The sequence below is a fragment of the Artemia franciscana genome, chromosome 4 (assembly GCF_032884065.1).
Source record: "Artemia franciscana chromosome 4, ASM3288406v1, whole genome shotgun sequence".
NCBI lineage: Eukaryota > Metazoa > Arthropoda > Branchiopoda > Anostraca > Artemiidae > Artemia > Artemia franciscana.
Window position 1 is genome coordinate 53,703,502 of NC_088866.1, and position 19,933 is coordinate 53,723,434.

At 36.1% G+C, this 19,933-nt stretch overlaps 1 protein-coding gene across 3 annotated transcripts in view; it reads left to right on the forward strand.

Moving 5' to 3' along the window:
• LOC136026595 (E3 ubiquitin-protein ligase TRIM23-like) overlaps positions 1–19,933 on the forward strand; it is a 53,015-nt gene that overhangs the window by 15,012 nt on the left and 18,070 nt on the right. For all 3 annotated transcript variants that reach the window (XM_065703310.1, XM_065703312.1, XM_065703311.1), the window contains 3 exons: positions 4,304–4,428; positions 11,471–11,749; positions 17,766–17,874. In XM_065703310.1, the coding sequence (XP_065559382.1) occupies positions 4,304–4,428; positions 11,471–11,749; positions 17,766–17,874 (513 nt within the window). The remainder of the gene's footprint in view (positions 1–4,303; positions 4,429–11,470; positions 11,750–17,765; positions 17,875–19,933) is intronic.

The following is a 19,933-nucleotide window of genomic DNA, read 5'->3' on the forward strand; positions in this document are numbered from 1 at the left end:
CCCCCCCCTCTCACACCTCGTATTTTCCCGGAATGAATCTGATCGGAATTTGAGATGTCCATTTGTTATCATAGCAACTTCAAAAATTGTTCATTCGACTGGAAATTGAAAGAACCTTTTTTAATAGTCAAAAATGATTGGAGGGCAAAAAGCCCCCCCCCCCCGCCCAACACACCCATCAATTCCCAAAACACACCCTATCAAAATTTTGAGATCGACTATTTGTTGAGCGTAGTTGAAAGGTCTTGAAGTTATGTCTGAAAATGGCATCCCCCCTACCACAGTTTACAGTACAAGGGTTGTAAGTTATGCCCTGAGGTCATATAAGGTTTTTTATGAAAAGGGTGGTCATGTTCAAGTTCCTTTTTTATAAATCAAAATGATCAGGGGTAGCCCCACTCCCTACGTCGTATTTTCCATAAATACATCCAATACAAATTTTGAGATAGCCATTTGTTCAAAAATCGTCCAAAGATTATATAAGGCTTTTTTGGGGGGAGGGGGACAGAATCCCCCAGAATATGGGGCTAAGGGTTGTAAGTTTTGCCTAGGGCCATATAAGGTTTTTATGGAAGGAGTGGCCGTGTGAACTTTAGAAGAGGCTCATTTAATTTGAAATGCATAGTTCTAGTTCCCTTTTAAGAGTCAAACATGATGGAGAGCAGCTAGCCCCCCTCCCTGACATCTTCTTTTCCCAAAACGCATTCAATCGAAATTGCGAGATAGCCATTTTGTTACCAACAGTCTAAAAATCATATAACAACGCTCTTATGGTGGACACAATAACCCAGAGCCAGGGTTATAAGTGATGTCTTGGGGCATATAGGGTTTTAATAGAACGGGTGGCCTTATAAGCTCATTTGATTGGTAGTCCGAAGTTTTAATGCCCGTTTTAGGAGTCAAAAATGAATGGAGGGCTACTCCCGCCCCCAAGCCTATCATTACCCGAAACATATCCGATCGAAATTTCAAGAGATCTGTTTTTTTCAGTCGTGTTGAAAAGTCCAGTTATTTTGTCTTTTGGGATATCAACCTCCCCACAGTCCTCAGGACAAGGGCTGTAAGCTGGGCAGTTTTTTCATTGTTTATTCACAGCATATGTTATTGAGAAAGGTACTCATATTTGAACTTTACTTTCCAAGCAGATGAAGGGCATTCAGGTGAGCCTTTCGGAGAATGTTGAGGGGAATGTTGAACTAAATCAAAATATTTTATGTGTATAAGGATTGTCAAAAGGGTGTAACACAAATATAACTGAGTATATTAAGTTGGAAAACTCAGAAAATGATAAGGGATATAGTCGAAAAGGCAATATGTGCGTGCTACCAATATTCCTACAACTACCACCACTACTACTACTACCAGACTACTATATTTACAGTATTGTTGGGAAATTCGAGCTAAATCAAAAGCTGCAATTTGCGTGCAAATTGTTAAAATAGTGTATTTCAAGAATTGGTTTGGGTAGTAAGTTGGAACTTTCAGAGAATTCTTAAAGGGGAATTATTTCCATTGATATTGCTTGTAAGACTAAGAGCACTGAGAGGAAAATTTGATAACATCAAAGTTTTCTAAAGGACGTATTAGCAATGTCATAGCAACGGCTAGTTGTAGTAAGTAGAAACTTCTAGGAGTTGATGAGAGGGATGTTCTACTGATCAAAAGGCAATATGATAATGCTACTGATATCAATACTACTACTGTGACTACTATTGCAACTATGCCTAAGGGTATGAAGGTGAAATTTTTAAAGAATCTTGAGGGGAAAGGTGAACTGGATCACAACACACCTTCTGTATGCAGGTTATCAAAAGGGTGAAACAGCAACATCTTAGGAATAGTCTGGTGTGTAAAGTTGAAACTAACAGGGCTTGTTGTGAAGAATGCTGAACTAACCCAAAGAAAATATTTTCATCCTAATGCTACTGCTTCTTCTCATTGTACTAAAACTGTTACTATTATTACTACTCCTATAACTACTCCTGCTACTAAAGCTTAGACTCTACCGCTAATATCACTTCTACTGCTATTAAAGCTAAGGATATTAAGGTGAAATATTTGGGATATATAGAAACTAAATATAACTAATTCGAAACACACAATGCCCACACAGGTTGTCAAGCGGACGCATCAGAAATGTTATAGGAACGGTTGATGGTATTAAGCTGAAACATTTAGCTTATGTTGAAGAGGACGTTTGAGAAACCAAAGGTGTTATGCGCATACTGCTACTAATGCTGCTACAACTGTTGCTGTTGTAAAATCTAAGGGTATTAAGGTGAAGCTTTTCAGGAATATTTAAGCAGATGTTGAACTAAATTAAAACAAACTATGAGGCTATGGACTTTCAGAAAGGTGACAAAGCAATATCTGAAGAAATAATTATATTATTAAGTTAGACGTTTAAGGGTATGTTGTGTGGGATTTTGAACTAGCCACAAGGTACTATGTGTATACTTTTAATGCTACCACTACAGTTATTGTAATTAATGACGCTAAGGATGTTAAGGTGAGTTTCAATTAGACGAAAAAAACTGTATGTATGCAGGTTTTCAAAAGGGCATACAAAGTATATCATAGGCAGCACCACTCTATAATAGCTGGAAATGTTGAACATTTTAAAGGAGCTCACTCGATTCAAAAGTAAAAGTTCTGGTTCCCATTTTAAAAGTAAAAAGAAATTGGAGGGCAAGTAGTCCTTGTCTCTGAGGCCTATTCATTTTCAAAAGATATCAAGTCGAAATTTTGAGTCAGCCATTTTGTTCAGCATAGTAGAAGGTCGGCAACAATGTCTTTAGGTATATTGGGAATACCAATCCCCGACAATCATGCACTTGGTCCATTATGCATTAAAACTAAATGTCACTTTAAACTAAATAAAAAGATACTGTGTTTATGGTTACCAAGAAGACACCTCAGCTATATATCAAGAACGACTGGGAGTATTAAGTTAAAACTTTTGGGCTAATACTATTACTACTTCTGCTCTTAAAATTTAAATAAATAAAAAGAGTGTAAGTGTATCCAGGTTGTCAAAGACCATGGATAGAACGGGAATGATATTGTTTTATTTTTCAGGTCAACTTTAGGAGTTATAAAATCAAATTAAAAAATATTGTTCGTGTCAGGATTAAAAATTGTTGAAAAAGTTTCTCCCACATGCAAATAGCAATTCAAAATATTGATTCTTATAGAAAAAAATCTAAAAAGACATAAAAAAAATTCCATGAAAAAGACTATGTCAATAAAAGCGAATAGAAATCAATTTAAGAAAACTTTTTCCACAGAACGAATTTTTTCAAAAAAAGTAAAGAGCTCCATAAAGCCAGAAATGAGCGGAAATAAAGTCAAATAATCTTTCAAGCGTAAAACTACCACAAATCACTATCAATTAATTAATAAAACTCAAAACGAACAGAAAATACAACAAATACCCGAGTCAAACTCAAGACGAGCAAAAATTAACGCTAGTGCGGCTGATAACCCCCATGCCTTCTCAAGACTAAAACATAATTTGTGATTTACTGAAAGCAAAACAAGTTTTAAATATTTTCACTTTTTTACTTTCATAAATAAAAATTATAAAACTTTAACGAATAAATATCAGTACATGTCAATTAAACTGACAATCCATGGTCATTCGCTTTTTTTCTTTCAGTAAAGTGCAAATTATGTTCCGGTCTTGAGAAGGTATGGGGCTTATGAACCGTACTAATGTTAATTTTTGCTCGTTTTGATTCTGACTCGGCTATTTATTATAATTTCTGTTTGTTTTGAGTTTCATTTATTTATTGCTAGTGATTTATGGTAGTTTTTCACTTGGAAGATTATTTAACTTTATTTCTGCTTTTTTTGCTTAATGGAGCTCTACTGTTAGGTTTTTATTTATTTTTAAAGTTGAAGTGCTGTTTTCTGTATAAGAAAGTTTAAACATTACAAAGCATTACTGCAGTCGTTAAAAAAAGAAAATACTACGCGTGCAATCGTTTTTTCTGTTCTTTTTTTTAATTTCTTTAGATCTACCCTCAGATCCAGTTCTTGTAATTATGGTAGGAAGATAATTGTAATGCAGAAACATCATAGTTATGCAGATTATGCAGAAATACTTGCATAATTATGCAGACAAATCAATACAAATGACGGAAGTCAAAACTATGATAAACTAACAAAAAGAAATTTCGTCAAAGTTCAAAGAGATGATCATCCATTAGTTATAGCCAATTGATACTATTTATGAACTATCTGCAATACTGTTTGTCGTGTTTTTAATTATAGGTTTTATAATTATTCTTTATCTCTATAGGACCTTCTGCTGTATGGTCTTTAAAGAAGAATTTTGCTTTGTTAGAGCTACTTGAAAAGCTTCAAATAGTAGAGAGAGAAAGGAATGTACAGGAAGCCACGAATTCCCATTCATCATATCCAGGGGTATGATATTTCTTCTTCTTTTTCTGTGAAGTGATATTGCTTTGAAATTATGAAATATACAGGAAGCTACGAATTTCCATTCATCATATCCAGGGGTATGATATTTAACCTTTTTTTGTGAAGTGATATATTGCTTTGAAATTTTACTGGGATGTTCTCCTATTATCCATGAAGGACATTGGGAGCATGACTTTAAACTTGGAGCAGTAGTGTGAGGTATAAAGCTTTTCATGATTCAAAGTAATAGGTCTCTTCTTGATTCAATAAAAACAGATCTAAGTTATCTTTCAGAATTAAACAGGACTAGATAATAAGCAAATGGCTATCTCTAAGGTGAAGTGAAGAGAAGTCATCCTTCCAGGCGGACAGTTGAGTGCTCTCGTCAGTGATAATATTTCCATCATTAGATATGATAGGGCCTAGAGAGGATGGCTTTCCATCTGTAAGATCCCGAAGATGTTTGTATAAAGCGCATGTGTCACCCTTTCTGGCGGCCTCCTCGAGATCAGCTGCCTTTCTTTCGGTGAACAGTTTTCTGTCTCTGTGGAGGAATTTATTTCTTACGCCATTTAGACGTCTGTAGGTAACCATGTCCTTCGCTAGGCGTGCTTTGTGACGCTGTTCAATAATATCTAGAGTTTCCTGCGATATCTAGGACTTTTTTCTGGGTTTTAGACGACCAATAGTACTTTCGGCTGAAAGCAGTACGCCGTCCTTGAATAGTTGCCATGCTTCTTCAGATTCTGAAATTTGACCAAGACAGTCGAAACGGTTTGAGATGGAGACAGCAAAGACTTGGCGCGTGTTGGAGTTTGTGAGATTATTCAGGTCTAATTTGGGAGGACGGTGGTCACTTTCAGTGACCACCGTCCTCCGGGCTTTCAGGCGTAGTCTAAGGTTAGAAACGACAAGTCTGTGGTCGGCGTTTCCCAATTCTGCACTTCTGTAAGTTTTGCAATTAGTCTTAGAGGAACGCCAGCGTCTGGACACGATTATGTAGTCTAACATCTTTCTTGTTCGTCCGTCACTGCTATACCAGGTATATTTGTGAACTTCTTTCCTTTGAAAAAGGGCGTTGGTGATCACGAGATCGTGCATGTTGCACAGCTGAAGGAGCCTTAGCCCATTGTCGTTCAAGCAGTCGGGTGTAACAGGTCCTAGAACACTATTCCAAACACCGTCTGTATCTCTGACAGTGCCGTTGAAGTCGCCAAGAAGGGTTAAAACATCACGAGGGGATACTTTTGCTAGGATGCTAGACAGCTGGGCGTAAAAACGATCTTTCACCTCATCTGGGGCTTGGTTTGTTGGGGCGCAGCAGACAATGATGGTCCATTTTCCATGTTTGTGCTGGATTTGCGCTGTTAGTATCCTGTCTGAAATTTGCTCGTAAGAAAGGAGGCACCTCCGGGTCCGAGAGTCTAGCACAAGTGCGACTCCATTAGTTTTGGTTCTCTGGTCACCCGACCAGATTAGGTGATAGCCTTCACCGATGTCTTCAGAGTCATTTCCTATAAGGCGAGCTTCAGTTACGCCTGCTACAGCCACGCCAAAACGCTTGAGTTCTAGCGCAAGCATTGACTTTGCTCCAGGGAAGTTAAGGGTCAGAACATTCCAGGTGGCCAGGCGAAGACCACCTTGGTCAATAAGGTTCAAACAAATGTCAAATTTTGGTCCGGGGACATGCTGAAGTCTTGAAGGGTAAAAAGAAGATCGATCATCCGAGGCAATAACATCACTATTCGTTGCAATTAGGTTCGAGTCTAACTATTAAGTGTCCCTGGGTTGGGCTCCACCCACCTTGTGAGGTCAAGGCCACCCTTTACGTGGAGCGTTTATATAGGGGATTCACCCATATCCAGTGGTACGGGGTCAGCAGACCAAGGTCTGCTTCATTCCGGACGAGCTCCACTCACCTTTTACTTATTTAAAAATCTTACTTTTAGTACTATAGTCCATTCTAAGGCAGTCGACCATTATGAGCAGTTATATAGCTTAAATTTGGCGCCCTCGTGGTCTATCACCTCTGTAGTCTTCAACCAACTTATCTTTTCCCTTTTTATGTAAGTTAATTCATATCTTTATTGTATACCAGACTATACTGTTATGACTACACCGCACAACAAGAATTTTAAAATAAGCTAGTCTCAATGCCACATTTGAGGGTTTAAATAAAGTTCAGAGCTTTTCAGCTGCGGGAATGATAAAAACAGCCCCATTTAAGCTGGTGGCGTGTTTAAACTCCCATGTTCGTATGGTTATTTCTTTATTTTGAGGACCCACCAACAATTAAGAGAGAGAAGTCATGCTCACACAGATCACAAATTATCAATCCACAAAGCACTAAAGCTACACTAAAGGCCTGTGAGTTTTAATGTTGCCTCGACTCAATACATATATGATAACCCTGTGTTGAAGAATGTAGTGGGAGCAGTACTTTGTGTTAGTAGAGAATCTTCTATGTTTCTACGTAAAAGATTGTATTTTTGCGTAATATGCCAGTATGAAAGGATGTAAAGTCAAGTCACTACAATAGTTAAAGTTGATAATCAACAAAAAACACTTATAAAAATAATGATGTCAAGAGAGCAAGCTAAACGGAAGAGAAACTGAGAAAATATCCAAGCAAGCAACCAATCTAACTGTTGCAAGAAAACAACACTAGAGCAAAAAGAGAGAAAGTATCCTGAAAAATCTGAAGAGGAGAGTTAAGATGATGAACGGATCAGTACTCGAGCACACCTAAGAATGGTTACTAAGTTGCCTTGTGATCTAGAATTTTAGGCAGTAAATTCTCATGAAAGAAATGACGAAAAAAGCTGCATGGCCTCTTCTCATAACTGAAATTAAAGAAAGTTTGTCATTTGATGTTGTAAAGTGGCTACCGCAAGAGGGAACTTCCTGTAGTGGGAGTACGTCATCTCTGCTGGAGAGAGTTTCTTTTAATGCGGTCTTGAGGTAGTAGTACAATAATGCGAAACTCTTCGGCTGCTATTTTTAAGTAAATGAAAGTGTAGGTGGCATTTAGTTTTTTGTAAATGTTTAAATAGTTTGTTTTTTTATTATTGGTGCCACTGAAAAGAAGAGGTGGGGTTATGTTAAAAAAAAAATGAAAAGGACATTTAAAAGAAATAAAATTGCTGCTGAAAGGATCAGTTCTTGAGTACACGTAAGAATGGCTACTAAGCTCTCTTGTGATCCAGATCTTTAGACACAGTAAGTCCTCAAGTAAAAAACGACAAAAAGCTGTTCAACCGACCAGGGCTAGTGCGAAAAAGAGACAAACAATGAATTAAATACTTTATAGGAAAGACGAAAGTTACCAAAACAAACATAGACAAATAGTGACTAGCAGAATAATGAGTAAATTTTGTAGTGATAAAAGCCATCAAGAAAAATGCAAGAGAATTGCGAGGCTGTAACAAATAACCTATAGAGATGAAGCTAAACAGCACCATTAGAGATTAAGGCCTCGCATAAATATGAGAAGGTCAGTGGTTGGGAGCTATAGCCAGACTACTTTACTTACTTGCTTAATTCTTCTGCTGACTTGGCGCCAGTGTAGAGACAGCAGACATTATCCTTATTTAATAAATTTGGTCTCTAACTGCCGCGGGTGTATCTTCAGGTCTTATGCCTGCCTTGCTTAGAAAATAATGTAGATTATCCCAACCGTCTTGCTCTTGTCGACTGCATGATCCTTTCCATCCAGCGACCACTGGGTTAAAATCATACGATACGATAAGGGGTTTCTTGTGGCATTTGGAGAAGGTGGCCGTACCATCACAGTGTACGTTGCGCAACTTGCAGGGAGAATGGAACCTGTGTTGTACTGGACAGGAGGTTGGTGTTGCTGATAAAAGTTGTACCGAGGAACTCCCTATATCTTCCGGAGTCCTTTGGTTTAATTATATCCAGCATCCTCTAGGTCTTGGTGGTTGCTGGCCGAGTTTCTGGGCCATGTAGTAGGACGTAGCCGACAGATAAATTAATTATCTGCATCTTTGTAGGGCGGCTGACAAGAGGGTTGCTCCGAATTTTATTAAGTCTCCATGGGCGTCCATAAGCTGAATTTGGGGGGGGTACCTGGTCCAACTGGAACTTCCAATGCTGTGTATATACCCCGGCGATACCCCGATGCATGCATCAAACGCCACCGACGAGAGGCCCGGTTGACCGCCACCGAAGTGTCATAATGCCGCCGCTGGCCGAGGTGGCAGCGTTCCACTCTACTTTGAATTAAGTTGAGCCAATTGTTTATTGTGTCATCTGCACTGCTGGAGCTTTTCTTTTCTCGTGTGGTTAAGGATTTTGATTTATCTGCTTAGAAATCAAGTGCAGTTTTCAAATTAAGCAATTAATTGGACACATAAATAGTTTTCAAGAATTCAGTGCTTCCAGGGTGAGTTTTTATTCAGTACTAGTTCTTGTAATACATCCATTGAATAGACAATTGTCTTTCGAACAGACGCGAGATTAAATTCCATGTAGGAACTTGCGATTTATGGACGTTTCTATTTCCACCCATATACAACATTAACTATTTTAAATGCACCAAATCTTTCTTGCTTTTTCTTGCTTTTGCTACTCCAATTTTTCTTTTCCAATTCTTCTTTGCCTTCCTTGTAGCAAAGGCAGCTTCAACCTTGGCTTTTACTGATGTATCAGTGAGCATTTTTTATGCCCTCCTTTCTTCCTTGAAGCATTTTGTTTTCTTGGTGGTGCTGGGATGTGGTTTCACTTATTCAGGTTTAACCACCCTATTTCACACTGGTTGCAAAATCACAGGGCTTACTGAAAGCATTGGGTGAGAGGATGGCAGTGCGGGGAGGGATGGAGCAGGAGTTCGAACCTCTTGTGAGGTTGGCACTTATCCACTAGCTCCTCGGGCTAAAAAGTATTTGGTTGGATTGCATTTAAGAGCACAGATTTTCATTATAAAAATAATCTGAATTGGAAGGGGATATACCTTGCAAATTCCTTCTGGACGTTTGATGGTATGAAATCTAGGGCAAAAGATTTTTCTACCAACCCAGATGCGGTGTAAATTGTGACAGTTCTTTTCGATGAAGACGGTTGCTCCATGAAAAAAATACTACTAATTTTGATAATTAATTATGTTAGGAATACATAGCTGTTAAATATTTCAACTATTGTGCAAGGGTTCTGAAATGCCATAGCCGATGTCCAAATCTGATATGAATTAAAGCTTGAATTTAAGAAAAATTAATCAAAACATAAATGTTTGTGCTCAACAATGATCGCGCGAGCGGCGCGCCGCTCCTGCTATTTTTGCCCTGCCACCGCCGACCTTGCCTTATCGCACGGCGCTGGGGTCTAGTTGTATAATACAAATCTCAAAACAAAAATATAAAAGATAAGGCAGCGTCATTCCTCCAAGGGGCTGGCACCCCCCTCCTTATGGGTGCCCATGTAAGTGTCCCTAGGACGGAAGTTGCCTTGGCGATTCTTGCGCTGACTTTGCTCTCGACTGATCCATCACCTGATAGAATGCAGCCAAGGTGCGCGAATTTCTTCACGACTGCTACTTAATTTTGGCATACTTTGATTGTAAGAGCGGGTTGTTGAGACAGTTGCGGGTCGATGAACTTCATTTTGTTTTGCTCCAGCTAATGTTGAGCCCAACCTTACTAGCTTCTTCTCTCATAACTGTCAGCGCTGCCCAAAGTTCTTCGAGGGTGTTTTTCATGAGTGCCAAATCGTCAGCGAAGTCAACATTGCTTAAGAGTCTGTCACCGAACTTCAAGCCAAAGTATACTACTGCCAGAAGCTTCCACAGAAACGGGAGCATGGGTAAAATAAACTTTTCATTAAGCTTGTTGGGTCTAGGACGGAAAACGATAATCTATGTACACGTCCAATGTTACCAAACAAAGTCAATATCTTGAGAGATTTGCCCAGAAGTCCAAAAAGGCCAAAAATGAAGGCTGATTTTGATAATCTGCGAAATATTTTACAAATGCACCATCAGGAGAACATAAAATATTCAAAATTAGAAATTAAACTTCTTCCGGAAAGAGCTGATGCTGTTGTAAATTTGGCTAGTAAAACTTCTCAGTCACAATCAGAAAAAAGGTTGCATGTTTGGCAACGTGGTTTGTGTTTTACTAGGTGGATTGCTGTAAAGAAGGCCAAAGAGTTTTTTCCAGTGTGATTTTTTTTATTGTTATTATTTTGGTTCGTTAGTCAAGAGAGTCTTGGAATCTTTGTCGTTTGAAGCTTGTCGTTGAAGACAGCAATTAGTCATCGCTGAAATTTTCCCTAAGTTTTATTTTGATTACTGTCTTCAGGAAAACAAAATCCACATTAAAGATCACTACTTGTTTTCTAAGTACCAAAGACAGCAAAAATGAAATTTATATAAATTCGTTAAGTTAAAACTTACGCATATATTTATATTTAGAAATTGGAAATTCATTTTTTCATAAAGAAGACCTTCACATACATTTATCCAGCTATTAATAGTAGAAGACGCCAAATTAAAAAAAAATGGAAGAGATTGGGAGGAATAAGCTAAAAGATGTGGTTCGAAACTGCTGAAGAAGCTTTAGCTATCCTTTTAAGATGTAGTTGTCTTTGGAGATCAACAGATTATTACTAGTGTTTGAGTTTTTACCGACAATAAGGTTGTCAAATTTAACGAATTAGCTTGGCTCACTTGTTTCTGTTTCAACGTGGCAATGCTGAACAAGATGTGATACTGCCCTAGAAACTTTATGCTTCTAAAAGAACCAACAAAATCTCAGACAACTGCAAGTTTCAGGAATAAATAGACTTTAATTGGATACAGGGAGTGGAAAATGTAAATTTTGATCCCCTTGGTACTTGAATGTTAAACAGTAATGCAAGATAATATAGTAATATATAATATAGTAATAGTATAATATAGTAAAACAATAGTAGAATATAATTTTTTTTTCATTGAGTGATGAATCTTCAACGGAGTATTTTACGTTTTTAAAACCGAATTTACCATGATAATTTAACTCCTAAAGAAACATAATTATTCTTTTCGTTACAGCCATCTATTGCATGTGATGAAGAAGAAACGCATGTTGCATCTGTGTTTTGCACAGTCTGTTTGACAAACTTATGCGCCGAGTGCTCTGATATGACACATAATACGCGAACTCTAATGAAACACTTGCGGATTCCTGTATCTGAACGACCAAGACAACGTCCAAAATGTCAGTATCATTCGCTCCATTTTGTTGAATTCGTGTGCTTGGAGAAGAGTTGCGTCGATTCACCGTTGTGTTGTTTCATTTGTAAGGACTACGGACGACATAAGGGTCACATGGTAGATATTAACCCTCTCTATGTTCCAATTCTTATAAATTATTTTCTAGTGTTAAGACCGCTTGAATTACTTGATAACTTGAATTTGCTTCCGACCTCCCTATGCTTTTCACAGCAGTAGATTATGGCAAGTTGTTCGTGTCTTGGCTAACTTGTCAGTCATAGCAGTCGATTTTTTTTCTTGAATAATTCATTTTTAAGAAGTTTAATAAACCGTTTTTGGGTTTTCAAAGCTGAATTTTTATCAACAGGGACCTTAGTAAATTAAAGTTTCCAATTATATAAAAAAAAAATTAAGAGAAATGAGAAACCATTTTTTTTTAGTTTCAGAAGGAAAACAAAAGTATTACCTATTGCTTTCAGAAGGTTCAGAAAAACTCCGAAAATTTTTTGTTTATGGTATATAAAGAGTAAATGATTATTTATAACTGATCTTGGCCATTGCTCTTTCAATTTCCTCCTTAAAGTGAGAAAGAACAAACAAGTTTTCAGTGTCTCTTGACCACTTGATAGTGTTTTATATAACCTATTAGAATCACTGTTTTATTACAAAAGCTAATTACATGTTTTACGTTAAATCTACACATAACTATTGGTTTGAACGTCGAATGTGGCAACTTGGCAATGTAGTGGATGTAGTTATTTACCATTTACTGTTTCTGAAACCAATCAGACAAAATTCGTCTTTTTACTATTTTTTATGTTGTAGTCATATACCTGATTCATCCTCTGTACGTTTGTGTACTGGCACAAACATAGCTCCCCAAAAGACAATATAACATCAAGAAGGACAAAATGTTATCCTCGGATGTGTCATCTCCCGAAAATTTAGGGAAAAGCAAATTACATTTTTTCAATCTAGGGGAATGAAAAATTTACCGTTTTTTTCAATTTTTTAATAAAAAAAAAACCAAAAAAGTGTTTCCAAAATTAAGGAAGGTTCTTGCCTCCCCTGTCACTCCACCCTCAATTTACTCTCTGTCTATATAGAACTTATTTTCTTTTTGTTTTTGTTTTTTTACAAGTTACAGGGCCACAAAGCCTGATCTTGTGGACACCATCATATATAATAGGAGTGGTCGGAAAATACCCCCTCTTCTCAATAGCTAATAATTCCTTCTGGCCATTGACTGACTCACCCATAGTGTCACCAGTCACCAGTCACCAGGTCACAATAATGCCACCAGGTGAATGTTCATGTTTAGAGACATTCAAAAGGCTATTCCACTGTTTTGATTCCAACTGAAATCATCCCTCAAAAGACCAAAGAGCTCCCAAGTAATATCTGAAATCACCCTCTGTTTTCTGTTTTATATTAAGAACGTAGCCACTAGGGGAACTTCCACACGAAACCCACGTTCTTAATCATATTCTTCGCTTTGTTTCTCACCTTTTTGAGCTTAGGATCACATTTCCAAAAAGGCTTCCGGGTATTTTACCTCAATTAAATCATAAGTGCAGCTTTAGCTTCTGCTAGTTTAAGGCATATGACAATATTCTTGCAATAAGTGTTTTACTCACGCGCGTCACTCACAGCATAACTAATGTTAAGAAGCTGGAAAGGCACAGGAATATTTGACAACAGCAGGTCGAGTGTAGTGACATAAATGTGCAGACTTACAATATGCCTAGTAGAGGCAACTCTATAGCGTTACCTATAATGAAGGCCATAAGGCTCTCATGTTTTTTTTTATTATTATTATTATTTTTTTTTCCAAAGGCATATCGTATGGAAGAGGTGGTTGTATAAACTTCGAAGAGGGGTCATTCGATTGGAAATTAGAAGTTTGAGTGCCTTTTTAAGAGTCAAAAGCGATCGAAGGGCAGCTAATCTCCCCCCCCCATACACTATTATTTCCTCCAAATGTATCTGATTAAAATTTTGAGATAGCCATTGTGTTAAAGATAGTTTGAAGATCAGATAACAAAACTCTGTGGTCAACAAAACCTCCAGGGCCCGAAGGCAAGTGTTTTAAGTTATGTCCTGGGGCTATATTTGGTTTTTACGGAAGGGATGATCGTATGAACTTCAGAGAGGGCTCATTCGATTGGAAGTCAGAATTTCTAGTGTCCTTTTTAAGAGTCAAAAGTGATCGGATGGAATTTACCCCCCCCCCCACCATCATTTCCCCAGATGCATATATTTCTTAGATAGCTTTATCCATGGCCTGATGTTGGAATTTATTTTGGCATAAAAAATTATTTTTGATAGAGGAATTTATTTTGGTATAAAAATTATTTTTTTGATAGAGGAATTTCAAAAAAACATTAAATTTTGGCAATAAAAAACGAACAGAAATTGATCTAAAACAAAACTTAATGAAAAAAAAAATTCGAGAAAAGTTAAGCCCACATTAAACGTAAAATCATGAGAAATAAAAACTTACAATAACTTAAACTCAAAATGACCAGAAATTACTATTAAAGAATAAATGAAACCCAAAACAAGCAGAAATTAAATAAACAATCGTAGCAAAAAAAGATACAGTAGATACCAATATAAACAAATAATTAAATCAAAAAACGAACAAAAGTCTTTTGCTATTGAAGGATAAAGGAAAACCCAAAACGAACATAAATTAAATAAACAATCATTGCTAACAAACATACTTACTTGCTTAATCCTCGTGCCGGGGTGGCGTTGAGAGTGTCGTCAGCCTTCTCCATGTGGGTCTGTCTGCAGTAAGAGGATCTGTATCAGACGGCAAATTTCGAGCTTGGTCCTGGAAATTTTCGAGACTATCACTTCGCTGGAACGTTCGGCAACCAGGTGTGACAAATGTGACTGGGAAGTCATACTTCGTAGGCAGTCGTTGCTGACAAAGTCTGTCCATCGGACTTCTCTCGATTTCTTGAAGCTACTTAGACGGAAGAGTGTTGAGGCGGTGCTTGACAGCTGCAGTTGCAGGCCAAGCTTCAGCTCCATGTAGTCGGATCAAATGGACTGACTCTCCAAGGATCTTCATTTTGGTGGCTCGTTTGATAGATGGCTTTTTCCAAACTTGGCTTTGACTAGCGAAGACGGCAGAGGCCTTGGCTGCACGGGCGGCAACCCCATGGTCAATCCAGCCATTGAATGATATAATAGAGCCAAGATAAGGGAAGTGGTCAACTACTTCGATTTAGTTTCCGGTAACTAAGTAATTAGGATTGTCAACGCTAGACTTTGGCTGCACTAGCGCGACTTTCATCTTCTTCCAGTTAATGGATAATCCTACCCTGCAGCTTCACCCAGAAGCATGTACAACAGGTACTGATACGAATGTGTAGATCGTAAAACGAGTAAAACTTAAACTGAATATGCAAATCAAGTTTAAAACGAATAAAAATCACTACAAACAAGAGTTTAATTACTTCTTCCTTCCCTAACTGTAAAAGTCTAAAACCTAGTGCGTCATTGTTGCTTTATTGAAAAGTAATTACATTAGAAATATTTTCTTTTTTGCTTGTTGCAACATTGTAAATAAATATAAAAATGACAGTAAATTAAATTTTGAACTGATGAGTTTTCAGCAATTAACATCATTATATTTAAAATATTCGGCGGAATTTTATTAGTTCTTGCACTACTTTTCAAAACTAATATAGTTTCGCTACAAACAAGAGTTTGGATACTGTCCGCTTCTCTAACTGTAAAACTTTAAAGCCTACTTCGTCATTGGCGCTTCACCGTTATTACAGCATTGAAAATGATAGTAAAAATTATAGTGAAATAAAATCTTGATCTATTGAGCTTTCAACAATTAATATCATTATATATCAAATACTCCGTTTGACTATAGTTTTTTCTGAGACTGTTCAAAACACATATGGTTTTCAGTAAAGCACCAATGACGTAGTAGGCCTTAGAGTTTTTCAGTTAGGGAAAGAGGCTGTACCCCAACTCTTGCTTGTAGTGATTTTTGTAAAGCTTGATTTGCATATTAAATTTAAATTTTACTTGTTTTAATATTTATTTATTCATTTGTGTTCGTTTTGGATTTCATTTATATTTTTATAGCAAAAGATTTTGCTCGTTTTCGGCTTGTTTTGTGTATTCATTTTTAGACTTTTCTTTTTTTAACATTTATTTATTCGTTTATATTAGCACCTGTCGAATGTTTTGTTTTTCTTTGCTGTGATTGTTTATTTACTTTCTGTTCGTTTTGGGTTTCATTTATTCTTTAATAGTAATTTTTGGTCGTTTTGAGTTTCAGTTATTGTAAGTTTTTATTTCTTCTGATATTATGTTTAATTACTTTTTATTTTACTTTTTTATTTTACCTTTACTTTTCTTGAAAAACTTCTTTTTCGCATTTTTAAAAATAGATTTCATTTATTAATCACCTTTTTGGCTTAACAAAAGAAGGACTATAGCTGAAATTTGAGCGAATTTGAATTGTAAGTAATATATTTAAATGATCATAGTCACGTTCATCTATATTTTCATGAACTTCAGAAGTTTCAATAGCTGGCAAGAAAATCACGTCATCTAAATGCGCAACGACTCCACTATTATGTATATTGGAATAGTTAATGTCTCTCGTTAATGTCTTCTCCCGTTAGCATCTACGCGTAACCAAGAGACTCAATTCCAGAAATCAGGGATTTAAGGGATGAGAGATCAGGGATTTTATTGTGGGGCGAATAGATTCTGATCAGCCAAAACGGATGGCTAAAAAACCACCTGATGAATGGTAGCAATCGGGTGATAAAAAAAAGCTTCCGTCTCACTAAACAGAGCAGATTACCAGAGGGTCTGCACCGCAAGCGTTTTGCTTTGATGCTAAACTCAACCTAATCAGCACTTCGTCGCTGGAAATTAATGCTACAATCGGACACCAAAGGTTCTGGCAGGAATAAGAAATTTGAATGCATCAATAAGTCTTCTGGTTAAGAACTTTAACATTAGTTCAATTTATATTAAACGAAGAGACAAAGATTGTATAAAAACTTATTTTTCTGATCCACCTGCTATGGGCTTAATGCGGATTCCAATTTTTGGCAGCACAAACTAAAAGCTACTTAATCCTTACCATAATTTTTGTATTTTACAGGACTATTGCAAGGTGAGTCTTGCATCTGTAGGTGGGGATCAGAAAAAACATGAAAAAGCTCGTAATCAATCTATTACCTACTGTTTACAGCCTACTGTTTGAAATACGATCAGTCTACCGGGTTCCCAGAACAATCCGTAGACAATTTCTCTGGAAAATATCTAGCAAATCTTTATCTGCTTTTCGGATTGCCCATGCTTCAGAACCATATTTGACCACTGTCGTCACTGTTGATTCCAATGTTCTAATCTTAGTCTGCAGATTAATCTTCGAATGAAAGTTCTTAAGCCAAACTGGCCAGACATGGCAATAAACAACAAAGAGAGATAAAACTCCACAAAAAAAAACCTCAAACGAGACTACGGCCAGTAGAGAGGAAAGACTAAAACAACGCAGATATTTCGCCTGTATCCAAACTAGGCGTCCTCAGCACAAGATTAAAAGAAAAACACTAAATTAAAAACAAATAAAATCGCCACCAATAATAAATACAATTGTCGCTACTAATCCACGTAGGGAAAGGAAGCTATTCGAGTTACTTCAATGAGAACTGAAACTCCCTGCCATATCTCAGATTTCCACAAGTGTAATTGGTACGATCGAGTTGAAGGGGGTAGGTTTTTTTTATTGCTAAGTTTACTTAAATGGTATATTTTAAAGAAAATGGACTATTAAGCAACCAAATTGAATTTATAGAAATACGAAACAGTATAGTATAGTACATTTGACACAAAGAAAAACTGCAGGGTCATGACCCCAAAAAAGAGAAAACGAGAGAACAGTATACAAATACAATTAAAGGATTTAGTTTAAACTTTTGATCGAAACGATCTAGAAGTAATGAGAGCAAAGTTCATTAGTTGAAGCTTGAATATTAGTATAAATAGTTGTACTTGTTAAAGTTTTTATTGTGGATCAATTTTTAATTATCACATTAACAACATCAAATATTGTTATTATATTATAAGTATTCTTTTCTAGCATGGGCTGATTGAAACGGAAGCTGAAAAGTTACGCCTCTCAGTGGCATCTGCAATTTCGACGGGTAAAGATGTCGGTGATAGACTTCAAGAATCAATACGGAAACTTGGTAAGCTTTTCAACAATTGAGTAAATAGAGATCTCCTTCTGTGCAGTTGAACACACCTATTTTGAAAGACTTCAATTATTAAAAACAAAATAATTGCTACCAATATGTGGGTTGTGCAATAACTTTAGTGAAAATGATGTAAATTGCTTTCACAGTAAAAGATCTGGAAGTAAATCATAATTCATATTAAAAAAAATTAATTATTATTTTGTTAATTTATTATATAATAAGTATTTTAAATAAATTATTTGATCGCTAGTTACTATTAGGTAATGAATTGTTGTTCATATTATTCAAGTGTTATTTCATGATAGCATTATATTGTTAATTATTACACTAACGAAATCGGTAATAGAAACTAAATTAACCTTTTAATCTTTGTGAATCTTTGCAACAGACATTTTTCATACCCTTTGCTTTAGCTGTCCAGCTTCAATCAAAATCATGTGTAATTTCACCTGACGTCATAGATACAAAAAAAATTCCTTCAGCTTTTCCTCAGTTGTTATATTTTTACTGTAATTGTGTTGTTAAATAATCAAGTAACAACCAGAAATGTTCCAATACCTGTATCTTCTGAAATATCTGAATTACGGATTGGTATAACCATCTTTTTATGATTGAGTTTCAAGTCGTAGGCTGGCAAATCAGCAATTTTTCTTGAATTAAGAAACTTTTGTGTAAATTCTATTCCCCCTTCCAATTTATCCTTTACAGGCGCTAAAACAACACATTCTTTATCCCATTGTAATTTCTATAAAATCTATATTCTGCAATAGCCTCATTATCTTGTTATTTTTTAGTTTTAAGTCAAAGTTTTGTTTCCAATTCAGTGTGTTTATTGCTGTTTTGTTTTATGCCTTTTATATGTTCAGAATCATTTGTTGTCTTGTATAATTTTGTAGTGTCATACATTCGACATTTATTTATCCCCTATATTATCCCGACATTTATTCCCTATTTATTCTTTACAGACATGCACACGCTAAACTAACCCATTTCTTCGTTTTATTTTGATTCTGATTTGTCTTGTAACTGTAGATTTCTTTGTGCAGTATTTTTGTTAGCAATTCAGTGTGATTTTTGTTTTTCCTTTTTCTATGCCTTTTCCTTTGCTGTTTGGAGTCATTTGTCGTCTTTTGTAATTTTGCTTGCGCCATAGATACTAAAAACTACAACTACCCCTGGCGGAAAATGATGAAATTTCACCTTATATATATATATATATATATATATATATATATATATATATATATATATATATATATATATATAGACATTATAGAGGCTAAAATAACACTTTCTCATTCCAGGGCAAAAATCTGCAATATCAATTAAATTAAGTGATTCTGGTGTGAATCCAATCCCTCCTTCTTGTCTATCCTTCACATACTCACACAAGTTAAACTAACACGTTTCTACCTTCCAATGCAATTTTGCTTTGTCTTTTAATTGCAGATTCCTTTGAGTAACATTTTTGTTTGCAATTCAATGTGATTTTACTGTTTCTTGTTCCATGCCTTTTTCTTTAGCTGTTAAGCGTAGTTTGTCATCTTGTGTAATTTTATATATTTCAGAGATACTAAAATACCTACGACCACTCCTGGTGCGAAATGACCTAATTTTTAGTCACTCATTGGAATTTTTTTTCAAGGTTCTAAACAAGTTGTCTCAAACCTGTGACCTATCTAGATCGTTTTTTATTCAGGCCAGCAAAGCTCAGGTTCTGGAAATTTCATTTTTGCAGTCGATCGTTCTGAATTAAGAGCGTCAATTTAACTAAAACAGAAAGAAGTGGAAAGTAATATTGTCACCGTAGTATTCAACCATATAATGCTTAATGTGTGATTTTGAACTATGCCTTGAGGACGACCCAAAAAATAGATTCATAATTGCTGAAAATTTCGTCTTTGGAAGAACAGCAACCTGGAAAATCAAATATACATATACACATATACACATATACATATACATATATACATATACATACACAATCTTTACATGAACAATCTTTATCGAATTTAATGTCAATATACAAAACATAATCTGAGAAATTTTG